We start from the raw sequence: 16257 nt of genomic DNA, 5'->3' as shown, positions 1-16257 counted from the left end.
AACTTTGACCTTTCCATGTTGTTTAATGCGCAGTGAGAAGGTCGGTTCACGGTAGAACTGAACGTTTGTTTGTTTTGTGTTTCGATACAACGCTGGTGGTTTTTTTGACGGTAAATATCAAAACCTTTCTGTGTTGTTTAATAAGCAGTGAGAAGGTCGGTTCACGGTATAACTGAGCGTTTTGAGTTTTCGTTTCAACGCTGGTGGTGTTTTTGACGGTAAATATAGAACACTCTCTGTGTTGTTTAATACACAGTGAGAAGGTCGGTTCACGGTATAACTGAGCGTTTTGAGTTTCGTTTCAACGCTGGTGGTGTTTTTGACGGTAAATATAGAACACTCTCTGTGTTGTTTAATACGCAGTGAGAAGGTCGGTTCACGGTAGAACTGAACGTTTGTTTGTTTTGTGTTTCGATACAACGCTGGTGGTGTTTTTGACAGTAAACTGTGGAACCCTCTCTGTGTTGTTTAATACGCAGTGAGAAGGTCGGTTCACGGTATAACTGAACGTTTTTGTTTGTTTTGAGTTTCGTTTCAACGCTGGTGGTATTTTGAGAGTAAATATCGAACCCTTTCTGTGTTGTTTAATACGCAGTGAGAAGGTCGGTTCACGTTAGAACTGAACGTTTTGTTTGTTTTGTGTTTCGTTACAACGCTAGTGGTTTTTTGAGAGTAAATATCGAACCCTTTCTGTGTTGTTTAGTACGCAGTGAGAAGGTCGGTTCACGGTAGAACTGAACGTTTTGTTTGTTTTGTGTTTCGATACAACGCTGGTGGTGTTTTTGACAGTAAACTGTGGAACCCTCTCTGTGTTGTTTAATACGCAGTGAGAAGGTCGGTTCACGGTATACCTGAACGTTTTGTTTGTTTTGTGTTTTGTTACAATGCTGGTGATGTTTTTGAGAGTAAAATGTCGAACCTTCTCTGTGTTGTTTAATACGCAGTGAGAAGGTCGGTTCACGTTAGAACTGAACGTTTTTGTTTGTTTTGTGTTTCGTTACAACGCTGGTGGTTTTTTTGAGAGTAAAATATCGAACCCTTTCTGTGTTGTTTAGTACGCAGTGAGAAGGTCGGTTCACGGTAGAACTGAACGTTTGTTTGTTTTGTGCTTCGATACAACGCTGGTGGTGTTTTTGACAGTAAACTGTGGAACCCTCTCTGTGTTGTTTAATACGCAGTGAGAAGGTCGGTTCACAATAGAACTGAACGTTTGTTTGTTTTGTGTTTCGATACAACGTTGGTGGTGTTTTTGACAGTAAACTGTGGAACCCTCTCTGTGTTGTTTAATACGCAGTGAGAAGGTCGGTTCACGGTATACCTGAACGTTGTGTTTGTTTTGTGTTTTGTTACAATGCTGGTGGTGTTTTTGAGAGTAAAATGTCGAACCTTCTCTGTGTTGTTTAATACGCAGTGAGAAGGTCGGTTCACAGTAGAACTGAACGTTTTGTTACTTTTTGTATCGTTACAACGCTGGTGGTTTTTAAAGAGTAAACTGGTGAACCCTTTGCGTGAGCTGATACTCTGTATCAAGTGTCGACTGAAGTTAACTGTTAGATCTCATGCAATAAGGTGAGAAATAGAATTGTTTAATTTATTTTCTTTGTCTTGTTGGACAATGCAATCGATAATTGTTTTAGTTAGAAGTCAAGAAATATTTGATGTCCTCATAATAACTGTATAAAGTTAAGTAGGTACGGTACCTATGTTATAAATTATTTTCCGACATCAAGATTTTACAAAACAAATGTACTATCCATTATTTGAAACTGTAAGCGAACACTTTTTCAGGATTCAAAAATAGATTTTCAAACTAGTACAATCGCCACAGCAAAATGAAGGAGATGCTTTTCTTACATATATTCGTATTGTTTACATTATATTTAGTACATTGTTACATTGTAGTCAGTATTATTAACATAGGGTGTCCTGAAACTTAGCCGCAAAGGGGTGCATAATGTAGCATAAAATAAAACCTTTTTCATGTTGGCACTACGTGGCCAAAAGTTCAACATTAAAATTATTTTTTTATTACGTCACAAACACCGATTTTAGGCACCATGTTTAAAATTAAATTTACATTTTTGTTGCAAATATTGTAATAATAAGTCACACGTGCTTCCAAGCACCTGACTCTGTAAATTTATGTACATTTTTTTGAAATAAAGGTTTTTGTAAATTCTGTAAATTTTGGGTGCAAATATTTATCATCATCTTACCCATTTTAAATTCAGGACATTTTATAGAGGAAAACTCTGTTTGAACTGGGAAAGCTTATATTTTACAAAGAAATTTAATGTAGTTTTAAAATTATATGTTGTAACTCTTTTTCTATAACCGTTCTTGAAGTTCTTCTCTTAGCGGATTGATGAACATTGAATTTCAGAGCAGTTTTCCCCTAAAATTTGGACTCTTACAAAAATATCTGCGAACCAATGTTCAGAACGCAGAGGTTCCTATTTTCCGTGAATTACATACCACCTGTTATTTGTGTAATAGTTCTGTATATTTTGTTTGCGTCCAAAAGTTAAGTTAAGGGAAGTCGGAACGCAAAAAAAATTTATAAATTTTTTTTTTTATTTTTTTTTTTTTTATTTAAAAAAAGTTATTCTCTCCAGTTGTATCTTTTTCCTAAGTTTCAAAATTAAATAAAAACTAGAGGTATGTCAGCTGTTTTTGGTCGGAAAACGCGTTGAGAAAGCTGACCACTTCTCAGCACATTGTATAGTGCACACTTCTCTATACTACAGAGAAGTTTTAACCTTTTAACCTCTATGACTTGATTCTTACTCTGTGTTACCTCTGATGTTACTTGACATCTGATTTTCCTATTAGCCTATGTTTGTCGTGAAATAAATCCAACTTGTTTTACATTTTGCTTTCAGTGTTTTAGAGAAGTGTTAGTGTAATAATTGTGTTTTAGTTTTTTCAGTAACGTTTTATAGTTTATTATTATCGTATTTATTATATTATATTAGTGTTGTTTGAGTTGTTTTAGCAATGCCTAGGCAAAAGGTTAGCTACAAAACTAAGAAGAGACATCATTTAGGAAACCAATTCACTAGACCTAGGCCTAAGACGTCAGTAGATGTTTCACCTAATGGGACGCCACCAAACAAATCACATACTGAGCCAGACGTTTCTAGTAAAAGTAAAAGGCTGTCTTTTGACATGTTTGACCAATTTGTTTCATCTGGATCTGGCACTTTGATTTTTGACATATCATTATTATCCGAAGCAATTAGAAAATTTGTAAAATGTAAGTTTTGGTAACCAAACTGACTCAATCGAACTTGTGTTGTGTAGTAATGATAAAGAGAACAATGGACTTGTTGTGAAATCATTGTTGAAATGTAGATTCTGTCTGAAGGGAGAAAAGTTCCTGAACTCCAAAACCTTAGCTGATGGACGACTTTATGATATAAATATGAAGTTTGTCTATGCAATAGGTTTTATACAATAGGTCCAATTATCAGTTGGAATTGTAGTATAGACTTCGTTTGTGTTTCAATAACCTTGGATTAACACTTGGCTTTAAACACATTCATTCAATACCCTTTATGTTTTAGCATACATACTATTTAAATAGTGTTATTGTTAACATGCACATGTATGTATTATTAATTTTATAAGCCAATAACATATTTACTACAGCGGAATAAATAAATGTCAAAGGCCATTCTTGAATTCAATAACGGTTACGCAATGGCCCATTGCAGCGCTCGTTATATTTTTACTACTTTTTATCGACCGAATAGTACTGTTTTATGCGCCATTGTGCTGTTTTTGCGTCCAATTAAAGGAAAGTTCCACTCGAATTTTTCCTTATTGAGTAATAAAACACGTCTATTGTTTCAAAGAGGTTCTCGGCAGGGTTTTCCATTAGGTATAGTCACTGTCTATTCAAAGGCAAAATAACCCATATCTCTAAAGCTACTTGTTACTAACAGTTCTCTGAACATTTGACAATTCACATGTTTATCTTTAGCTATGCTGAAAATTACAAACCTATGAGAAGCTTATAATGAAATAAATTTAAAAAGAATAAACATGAGAGCGGTTGTAAGATGTAAATTGTTGTAGAATGTTATTACAAATACAGGAACACTATTTATATGTCCTTAGTAGTTAAGAATGTACAGGGTGTCCCGGAACAACTTGATCAGACTTTACTAGACAATTTATTATATCAAATAATTATACAGGAAATGTGTAATATTTAACAAAGTAAAGTTGTTTAACTAGCTTAATCGTCTTTGTATTTGTTACAGTATACCTTTATAATGGTACATCGCACCAATTGAAAATTAGCATGGTTGTTAGATCTAATAAAGTCTATCCGCAGTTTTGCACGCAATTTCATTTTGAAAAACCGTGACACCATAAAGCACATTTTCTTTTAATGGAATTCCAAGCACCTCTAAAGTTTATCGAATTTGTCTCATGATTTTTTATTGAATAGCTCAAACGATATCAGTAACAATTTAACTATTTTAGACCAGTTTGGGGAAATCCTATGTCTAAAGGGAGACTAAAGTCCTTAGCTTTTCAGTTAACACACGTATAATGTAATAAATTACGGCATCTTAGTGCAGACGATTAAAATCCCAATAAAAAAAAATGCAGCCAAAGAAAAGCTTCTGAACGTAATATACCATTTGTAAAGTTTAACTGACTTTGACAGATGAATAAAAACTTTACTATCACAGGTTTAAATGTGTACCAAATATTATACTTATTATCCTTGAGTTTAAGAACACATGTGATTAAGAACAGATTTATTATCTGATGCCAAAAATAGAGTTTTCAAGACCAGTGGGGCGTAGTCCGGAGGAATTTTTGAAATAAGAATACGTTTATAACTTTAAAAGAATGTCCGTATACAATTTCAGTACAATCTGTCCAGTATTCTTACATGATTTAGTAACACAAACGCTCACACAAACGCAGAGAGACACCATTAGATTTTTATGGAATATTATAGATGTCACTTCTAGTTTCATAATAACGGTGGTCTCAAAACTTTGCTACCAAAATTTCATAAAAACTTACTCATTTTTAAACTAAAAAAGAAGACATCAACATAATTTCAGCGTATGTGAATAATAGTTGAAAAGACATGTACATATATTAACTAACCATCAATTGTAGTGACAGTAATTTATTAGACTTCATGTTTTAATGCATATAAATACGTTATAAGATAATAAATTAGGTAAAGTAATAAATGTTATGAAACAATGGGTATTTCAGAATAAACAAAGTAGTCAGAAACTTATGTTTTAAGTAAAAATAAAATACATATCCCAGTTTTATTCTCTAGTTGAGCTTGCTCTCCAATTTGATTGACTAATCATCTCATCTACTAGCATCTGTTATGGTCTCTATAAGACAACAAACAGAAGCACATAAACCCTAATTAGGAGGATGACAATATACGCTGGTTTGTTATAGTATCAAACCTGCACTGATATGAGTACTGTTACGACCCTCTTATTCCACGCTCATTGTAGACAAGTGTATGACTAATCAGAACATATTTACTGAGAGAAAAGTGAGGTTCGAGGACGAACTTAATCACATGTTACGACCATATGAGCATTACAACTCTGAGATAAGCTGGATAACACGTGTTCATACAATACAATAAGCTTTGATATCGCAAGTAGTACAGACAGGTGTAACAACGATCCTAGAATGTTGAATAACCTGTCCGAGACATACCATCGTAAAGCGCAAGGTTGAAATGGAGGTAAACTCAACATTCGCAACATCTTTAATAACATAAGTGGTACAAACACGTGTCACGACACTCTTAGTATGTTGAATAACCTGACCGAGATCTACCATCGTAAAGCGGAAGGTTTAAACGGAGGTAAACTCAACATTCGCAACATCTTTAATAACATAAGTGGTACAAACACGTGTCACGACACTCTTAGTATGTTCAATAACCTGTCCGAGATCTACCATCGTAAAGCGGAAGGTTGAAATGGAGGTAAACTCAACATTCGCAACATCTTTAATAACATAAGTGGTACAAACACGTGTCACGACACTCTTAGTATGTTGAATAACCTGACCGAGATCTACCATCGTAAAGCGGAAGGTTGAAATGGAGGTAAACTCAACATTCGCAACATCTTTAATAACATAAGTGGTACAAACACGTGTCACGACACTCTTAGTATGTTCAATAACCTGACCGAGATCTACCATCGTAAAGCGGAAGGTTTAAACGGAGGTAAACTCAACATTCGCAACATCTTCAACAACATAAGTAGTACAAACACGTGTCACGACACTCTTAGTATGTTCAATAACCTGTCCGAGATCTACCATCGTAAAGCGGAAGGTTGAAATGGAGGTAAACTCAACATTCGCAACATCTTTAATAACATAAGTAGTACAAACACGTGTCACGACACTCTTAGTATGTTCAATAACCTGACCGAGATCTACCATCGTAAAGCGGAAGGTTAAATAGAGATAAACTCAACATTCGCAACATCTTCACCAACATAAGCGTCACGACACTCTTAGTATGTTCAATAACCAGACCGAGATCTACCATCGTAAAGCGGAAGGTTAAATAGAGATAAACTCAACATTCGCAACATCTTCAACAACATAAGTAGTACAAACACGTGTCACGACACTCTTAGTATGTTCAATAACCTGACCGAGATCTACCATCGTAAAGCGGAAGGTTGAAATGGAGGTAAACTCAACATTCGCAACATCTTCAACAACATAAGTAGTACAAACACGTGTCACGACACTCTTAGTATGTTCAATAACCTGACCGAGATCTACCATCGTAAAGCGGAAGGTTGAAATAGAGGTAAACTCAACATTCGCAACATCTTTAATAACATAAGTAGTACAAACACGTGTCACGACACTCTTAGTATGTTCAATAACCTGACCGAGATCTACCATCGTAAAGCGGAAGGTTAAACGGAGGTAAACTCAACATTCGCAACATCTTTAATAACATAAGTAGTACAAACACATGTCACGACACTCTTAGTATGTTCAATAACCTGTCCGAGATCTACCATCGTAAAGCGGAAGGTTAAATAGAGGTAAACTCAACATTCGCAACATCTTTAATAACATAAGTAGTACAAACACATGTCACGACACTCTTAGTATGTTCAATAACCTGTCCGAGATCTACCATCGTAAAGCGGAAGGTTAAATAGAGGTAAACTCAACATTCGCAACATCTTCAATAACATAAGTAGTACAAACACGTGTCACGACACTCTTAGTATGTTCAATAACCTGTCCGAGATCTACCATCGTAAAGCGGAAGGTTAAATAGGAGATAAACTCAACATTCGCAACATCTTCAACAACATAAGTAGTACAAACACGTGTCACGACACTCTTAGTATGTTCAATAACCTGACCGAGATCTACCATCGTAAAGCGGAAGGTTAAATAGAGATAAACTCAACATTCGCAACATCTTCAACAACATAAGTAGTACAAACACGTGTCACGACACTCTTAGTATGTTCAATAACCTGACCGAGATCTACCATCGTAAAGCGGAAGGTTAAATAGAGATAAACTCAACATTCGCAACATCTTCAACAACATAAGTAGTACAAACACATGTCACGACACTCTTAGTATGTTCAATAACCTGACCGAGATCTACCATCGTAAAGCGGAAGGTTAAATAGAGATAAACTCAACATTCGCAACATCTTCAACAACATAAGTAGTACAAACACGTGTCACGACACTCTTAGTATGTTCAATAACCTGACCGAGATCTACCATCGTAAAGCGGAAGGTTAAATAGAGATAAACTCAACATTCGCAACATCTTCAACAACATAAGTAGTACAAACACGTGTCACGACACTCTTAGTATGTTCAATAACCTGACCGAGATCTACCATCGTAAAGCGGAAGGTTAAATAGAGATAAACTCAACATTCGCAACATCTTCAACAACATAAGTAGTACAAACACGTGTCACGACACTCTTAGTATGTTCAATAACCTGACCGAGATCTACCATCGTAAAGCGGAAGGTTAAATAGAGATAAACTCAACATTCGCAACATCTTCTAACCTGACCGATGTTCAATAACCTGACCGAGATCTACCATCGTAAAGCGGAAGGTTAAATAGAGATAAACTCAACATTCGCAACATCTTCAACAACATAAGTAGTACAAACACATGTCACGACACTCTTAGTATGTTCAATAACCTGACCGAGATCTACCATCGTAAAGCGGAAGGTTAAATAGAGGTAAACTCAACATTCGCAACATCTTCAATAACATAAGTAGTACAAACACGTGTCACGACACTCTTAGTATGTTCAATAACCTGACCGAGATCTACCATCGTAAAGCGGAAGGTTAAATAGAGATAAACTCAACATTCGCAACATCTTCAATAACATAAGTAGTACAAACACATGTCACGACACTCTTAGTATGTTCAATAACCTGACCGAGATCTACCATCGTAAAGCGGAAGGTTAAATAGAGATAAACTCAACATTCGCAACATCTTCAACAACATAAGTAGTACAAACACGTGTCACGACACTCTTAGTATGTTCAATAACCTGACCGAGATCTACCATCGTAAAGCGGAAGGTTAAATAGAGATAAACTCAACATTCGCAACATCTTCAACAACATAAGTAGTACAAACACGTGTCACGACACTCTTAGTATGTTCAATAACCTGACCGAGATCTACCATCGTAAAGCGGAAGGTTAAATAGAGATAAACTCAACATTCGCAACATCTTCAACAACATAAGTAGTACAAACACGTGTCACGACACTCTTAGTATGTTCAATAACCTGACCGAGATCTACCATCGTAAAGCGGAAGGTTAAATAGAGATAAACTCAACATTCGCAACATCTTCAACAACATAAGTAGTACAAACACGTGTCACGACACTCTTAGTATGTTCAATAACCTGACCGAGATCTACCATCGTAAAGCGGAAGGTTAAATAGAGATAAACTCAACATTCGCAACATCTTCAACAACATAAGTAGTACAAACACGTGTCACGACACTCTTAGTATGTTCAATAACCTGACCGAGATCTACCATCGTAAAGCGGAAGGTTAAATAGAGATAAACTCAACATTCGCAACATCTTCAACAACATAAGTAGTACAAACACGTGTCACGACACTCTTAGTATGTTCAATAACCTGACCGAGATCTACCATCGTAAAGCGGAAGGTTAAATAGAGATAAACTCAACATTCGCAACATCTTCAACAACATAAGTAGTACAAACACGTGTCACGACACTCTTAGTATGTTCAATAACCTGTCCGAGATCTACCATCGTAAAGCGGAAGGTTAAATAGAGATAAACTCAACATTCGCAACATCTTCAACAACATAAGTAGTACAAACACGTGTCACGACACTCTTAGTATGTTCAATAACCTGACCGAGATCTACCATCGTAAAGCGGAAGGTTGAAATGAAGGTAAACCTAAAATTCGGAACATCTTTAATAACATAAGTAGGTATTGAATCTTTACACTTATCAATAATTTTGAAATTGCTGTTTTTCTTCATGCGTTTTCTTAGGTAATGATTCATATATCATTAAACACAATATAAACTTTATCACCTATTTCGTAGATTGTGCGATGTGTTTTAGTACGTAATTAATATTCAAACTGGTTATAAATGGGTTATAACAAATTCTATAATTCATAGAACGTTATCAGCGGCAGTTCTGGAAATACTGTTGTTACACGATGTTCTGAGACCCTGATGAAGCGCTAATAGTGTAACTTGAAACACTTTTTAAAGTACATAAAGTCTTACTCCGAGAGATCTATTTCGGTCAATAGCACAAATTTCTGCATAATTTCTAATTTTTCCCGGTTTTATTAGCTTTCCCACTGTGCTTTTAAGAAACAAGCCTACCTTAAAAGATCAGCACATTTTTGAAGGCACACAAATGATCAATAAAGTAAGGTTAAAGCTGTGAATTGTAGAAATATCTATTTCCTTAAAGTGTATTCAATGTAAATGTCAGAAATTTAGTTTGCTCTGGAAAATATTAATGGTTATTATAGTACAGGTACTGTTGAATGCAAAATATTGTAACATTACACAATTTATTCTTGTCTCATTCTAAGATACAACAACAATGGAAATGTCGGAAATTTAGTTTTCTCTAGAAAATATTAATGTTTATAGTACAGGTACCGTTGAATGCAACGTAGTGTAACATTAAACAATTTATTCTTGTCTCATTCTAAGATACGACAACATTAGCACAATTCAACTTTAGTCTACACAATTGCTGCAAAGTCACAATAAAATATGTACATGTATAAGTTGTATAACCGACCATCCCCCGAACCCCACCTACCCCTTACCTACCCTAACATTTACGGGCGGTAACATTCGGCCGCCATCTTGTGTTGGGACACTGCACCATTTACAGAATGTAAACAAAAACCACCGTACCATGAATGGATCGATCGACGAACGGCTAAGTGTTAAAAGTAGCCATTAATGACCTTTACTATAACAGATGTGATTAGCGAAATCAATGTCATTCAAACTGATAATAGTTACAATCGGTAAAGAAGGAAAAGAGTGGCCCTCTAGATTTGTTAATAACCCGCATATTACGGCTATTATACGTTGTGTACAGAGGAATCTTTGGGAGTGCTTATTATATTCTTTAACTTTTGGACCTCATTTCATCGGTAAATATTTTATAGTTAGATATTGGTAGTGGTTAGGAAAACGTCCACCTATAAAAATAGAGTGCACTTTGCAGGAGAAAAATATATGAGATAGGCCATATCAGAGAGATAAAAGTTGTCCCTGTTTGATAATGGACAACAATGTTTCAAGTCTTGAGATAAGACTCAAAATACAAGTGTTGTTGGGCTTTAGGGGTTGGCATAACTGCACGGTAAAGATAATAGATAGTTCGTATTTGTATTAAGTTGCTACTTTGTCCAGATATGCCAAAAGAGTCTTAAGTAGTATCAGTTAAGTGTACCCACCTATTTTGGCGAGGCTGGCGCAAACGATCCAGACGCCGATGATGAAGGGGGTCTCGACCCTGTGGAATTCCACCCCTGCCACCTGGAAGTGTTTGGTGTCCTGCGGGGGTGCCGGGGTCTCCTGGAGGACGGGGACCGGCGGGATGGACATGGTAGCCGGCACATCTTCGTAGTCCGTGGGGTTGAGAGCGTCTCCGTCTCCCAGACCCGCCGCCGAGCCGGCCCATATTATCAGAACTAGCAGGACGAGCATGGCGCCACGCACATCTCTCGAGTTCTTCGTTGTCTCTGGACTCGGGCTACGTGGACGAGGGGACCGAGGAGTACCGCACCATCACAGGGCTCGCCGCACACTGACAGATACACTCGCTTCGCCGTCGCCCCGCGCAACTACACTAGAATACCCCCCACACCACCCCCCACCCACCCGACCGCGTCTCTGCGGCAGATCGATGTTCCGTGTCCCTCCTCTCTGATGCCGGCTACGTCCATGGTTTTCGCCCTATTCGACCCTTGTCAGTCCCCCTAGTTTTGTAAATTTTTATGCGACAAAAGCTCAACCATAAACTATAAAACGATCTGGTTAAAAAGGATTACCTACTTTACAGACCAAATAACTCGCTGTCCTTGATAATAATATATGTAAAACTGATACAGTACAGTATACGTCCTCGCTTTCCGATATATGTTCACTGCATTGTCCTGTTTTCTTGTTTCAGTCAAAGAATTGGATATAACTAATCAGATTCATATACCTCATCCAATCGAGACCCGAGTGGTCTAAGACGTCTGGCTTTGGACCTGCGTTAGAGATAACACTGGCTTTGACCTTAGTACTTTTATCAGCACGGTAGCCCTCGCACTGTACCGATTCCCCCCCCCCTCTCTTTGCTGATTGATGTTAACCTCGCACAGGCAAGTAACCCACAGGGACAGACAGAATAAGGCTGAACAGGGGATTGGCCTCTGTCAAAATAAATAAAGCGTCAATGCAACAAAGACACGTTGCTCCCTACATACATAGATTTCTCAGACCTGAAGATTGTAATTTGTGTCCGGTGCATTTCTTTGTAGAAACATAATATTATACTTTGTGTCCGGTGCATTTATTTGTAGAAACTTAATATTATACTTTGTGTCCGGTGCATTTTTTTGTAGAAACTTAATATTATACTTTGTGTCCGGTGCATTTCTTTGTAGAAACTTAATATTATACTTTGTGTCCGGTGCATTTCTTTGTAGAAACTTAATATTATACTTTGTGTCCGGTGCATTTCTTTGTAGAAACTTAATATTATACTTTGTGTCCGGTGCATTTCTTTGTAGAAAACTTAATATTGTACTTTGTGTCCGGTGCATTTCTTTGTAGAAAACTATGATTGTACTTTGTGTCCGGTGCATTTCTTTGTAGAAACTTAATATTATACTTTGTGTCCGGTGCATTTCTTTGTAGAAAACTAAGATTGTACTTTGTGTCCGGTGCATTTCTTTGTAGTAGAAACTTAATATTATACTTTGTGTCCGGTGCATTTCTTTGTAGAAACTTAATATTATACTTTGTGTCCGGTGCATTTCTTTGTAGAAAACTAATATTATACTTTGTGTGCGGTGCATTTCTTTGTAGAAACTTAATATTATACTTTGTGTCCGGTGCATTTCTTTGTAGAAACTTAATATTATACTTTGTGTCCGGTGCATTTCTTTGTATAAAACTAAGATTGTACTTTGTGTGCGGTGCATTTCTTTGTAGAAACTTAATATTATACTTTGAGTCCGGTGCATTTCTTTGTAGAAAACTAAGATTGTACTTTGTGTCCGGTGCATTTCTTTGTAGTAGAAACTTAATATTATACTTTGTGTCCGGTGCATTTCTTTGTAGAAACTTAATATTATACTTTGTGTCCGGTGCATTTCTTTGTATAAAACTAAGATTGTACTTTGTGTGCGGTGCATTTCTTTGTAGAAACTTAATATTATACTTTGTGTCCGGTGCATTTCTTTGTAGAAACTTAATATTGTACTTTGTGTCCGGTGCATTTCTTTGTAGAAAACTATGATTGTACTTTGTGTCCGGTGCATTTCTTTGTAGAAACTTAATATTATACTTTGTGTCCGGTGCATTTCTTTGTAGAAAACTAAAACTGCACTTTGAGTCTGGTGCGATTCTTTGTAGAAATTTAAAATTGTACTTTTTGTCCGGTGCATTTCTTGGTAGAAAATACAATTTGCTACTCTCACGGATACTCTGCGCTTTTGTGTTACCTTACCTAAAATTTTTGTAACCAATGGAATGGCTCTTCGAATCATGTTGCTTCCCGGATCCTAAGTATTTATTATTAACATTCCATTAGTATTGTCTGCTTTCGTTATATTCCTTGCCGCAATGTCAAAGAAACAAAATTCCGAGTAACTTATTCAATTGAATATTTTAGCATTCTACACTGATAAGACCTGAACAATCAGCTTGCGCACAATTTAGGTTTTTTCAGTGCGATAGCCTCAAATTTTGTTATTGTTTCAGTGGAAGAAAATTGCAAATGGATGTTTTTATATGTAAACTTGAAAGTATTATTATTTTGAGTTGTTACGTAATAAAAACAAATAAAACTTGAATCTTTTCGCGGAGGTAAAGTATCTATAGGAACTTAATCTATTTCCAACCTCGACTTCGCAAACACCATTGCGCTCCGAGCACAACCACTTTTGTTCCTAGTGAGGAAAACTGTTATTACAGCTCTGCACTGAAACTGTCATTAGAAATGTAGATAATGCTATTGTTATTGCTGTTTGCAACACACAACAATACAAAAATTCCTGAAATTTCCCCTTTTGGAATTTAGTATCTATTATATTTTCAATGTTTGTATCCATTAACTATTAACTATTGGCCTATTAACAACATTGTAAGATATAACAAAATTGTTGGCAGGAATTTGTTTTCATAACCTTTATTAGTGTTTCTGGCTTAAAAGCAACAACAATAAAAACCCACATTACTCTATTAAAGTTTGTTTACACTTAGCCGAATATACGATACGCATGCTAAATAAAAATTAACAGACAAAATTACCCGTATTTTAGAAAAGATAGAATACAACGTTGTAAATTTCTCTTCAAACTTTCACTTAACTACTAAATGTAGCGATTTTTTACGAACTTTCAATATTTTATGTACCGGTAATAAGTAAATCTGAAACACAAGATCGGATAGTTGCAATCCTGTGCACTTGAAAAATGTAAGAACTCTGTTTAAACAAAGGAAACATAACGACATATTAATAAACATCGTTTAAACACTGAAATAATACAAGGCTTTAAACACCACAGCAGGTTTCGTTGAGGTTGCAAGCAAAATTTCAGATCTATAACTAATTTTTCATTGGTCAACATTTGTTACCACGGCACATGGTAAAATTTCATATGATTATATTTTAGTTTGTTTACATATTTATTTAGCCTACGATCTTCTCGTTGCTACATGGTTACCCATAGGACCAAAGTAAAAAATGTACGTTAACGCTCAACCAAGTTGCATGTAATGACATGCACCATCATCGAATTCGATTGCCTATATTGTAATGAAGCTTCAAGCTAAATTTTAAATCTATTGGTAAGTTTGTTCTCTAGGAATCGTGCGGAAAACAGACAAAAATAAAAAAAATCTTTCCAGTCCCTCAAGTGATAGGCTTTGCTAACGCTCAGATTAATAAAACAGAGTTTTAATTCGAAATAGAAATTTAAAATCTCAAGCAAAAATATGTGTAAAGATGAAAATGCGGTAATTTAAAATTTATGGGAACCTGATAATTTTGCACCCATATATTTGTTTCTAGAATGCTTAATGTTTTGAATATGCAAAATGTCTATGCTTCAGCTTCACACAGCTGACGCTTTACAATTTTGTTTTTTCACACTTGGGTTTTAAGACATTTCGAAAACAATTAAAATTATTTTATCGCTTATCGCTAAACAATCTACCGCAAACCATATACGCCTGCAAAATACGTAGCTAATGATAACATGTTATATGTGCAACTTTTCCACTTTTTGTTACTTTTTGTTCTGGAACTCTGACATTTTATTGATTTTTCCGTAGGTATTTTGTTTTATTTGAAGCCTATAAGAACAATTTTTTATGTAGATTTGAATAAAATCTAAAATACGATAAGTGTTTTTTTTTCTCTTATTAATAAATCATTTTATCATACATTATTTTTTTTCCTTGCCAGAATCATGTATTTCCGAAATTACCACAGGAAAAGTGTAAAAGCAACATCAAGTGGTCAGACATAGTAGTACATCGTTGGGGACTTCAACAGTCACAGTCAGTGAGAATATTCTTCCAATGACACCAATATCATTAAAGTCGTACAAGTACCAATATAGGTTCGTATTGCGACCAATTAATGCGTATAACAGACCTAATGCCAGTTGGAGAAAGTCCTTGCTAAATTTCCCACGTTCCGGGCAGAGGGCCATATTATTGGTCTATCAAAAAAATCTCCACCAAGACAGCATTTTACTACAAAAAGGCCATGAGAAAGGCCATTTTTTCTCTTTCTAGGCCATGGAGGTTCACAAAATGGCTATGTATCGGAATGATGGCGATAATATGAGGGTACAGTACAATATACTCTGGCTCAACTAACATCTTGCTTTGCTCACCCACAGAGATTAAGGAAATCTCAGTCCTTATCCTACTACGTATACTGTATCCTTGAGAGGATGAAAAGTCTAAATGCAACTATTATAAATCTTGAGACCATTTACAACAGACGAAAGTATTTACAACCGGAAAGCAGCCTCATTGGACGATAATCTTCCTCGAGTTTCCTTAAAGACGTAAATGCTGGGTGGTGGCTCATCTTTAGTTTTAATACCATTAGTATCAACAGCTTTCGATATATATCTATAATTTTTGTAGCTTTAAAGACGGTGAAGCTACAGCTTGATAACTCAGATGTGTATGTTACACACTACCAGAGACAATAATATCCAACAGAATATACCCAACAGATTCTCTGGCTTCAGACCTCGTGCTGCTTCGACCAAGTTTTCGCTATAAATAAGTTCATTACAAAAGGTTTATATATAATCTTTGTATAGAATGATTACATCATTAGACAGCGTGAAGGAAAATTCCTCTATTCAGATTATAAAATATATTTCATGCTCCATCCTTTTACATCTGTTATTCAGCCTGCACAGGATT

General features: G+C 35.9%; 1 protein-coding gene across 2 annotated transcripts in view; it reads right to left on the bottom strand.

The window, feature by feature from the left end:
* The window catches only part of LOC124353580 (sodium/hydrogen exchanger 3), a 173119-nt gene extending 161689 nt beyond the window's left edge, over positions 1-11430 (bottom strand). Inside the window, exon 1 of one of the 2 annotated variants that reach the window (XM_046803482.1) lies at positions 11046-11430. In XM_046803482.1, the coding sequence (XP_046659438.1) occupies positions 11046-11298 (253 nt within the window). In that variant the 5' untranslated portion in view covers positions 11299-11430. The remainder of the gene's footprint in view (positions 1-11045) is intronic. The other variant, XM_046803483.1, reaches the window with a different exon arrangement.
* Between the last annotated feature and the right edge of the window lie 4827 nt (positions 11431-16257).

This window comes from Homalodisca vitripennis, chromosome 2 (genome assembly GCF_021130785.1).
Source record: "Homalodisca vitripennis isolate AUS2020 chromosome 2, UT_GWSS_2.1, whole genome shotgun sequence".
Classification (NCBI taxonomy): Eukaryota; Metazoa; Arthropoda; class Insecta; order Hemiptera; family Cicadellidae; genus Homalodisca; species Homalodisca vitripennis.
This window is presented reverse-complemented; position numbering and strand designations above follow the sequence as displayed.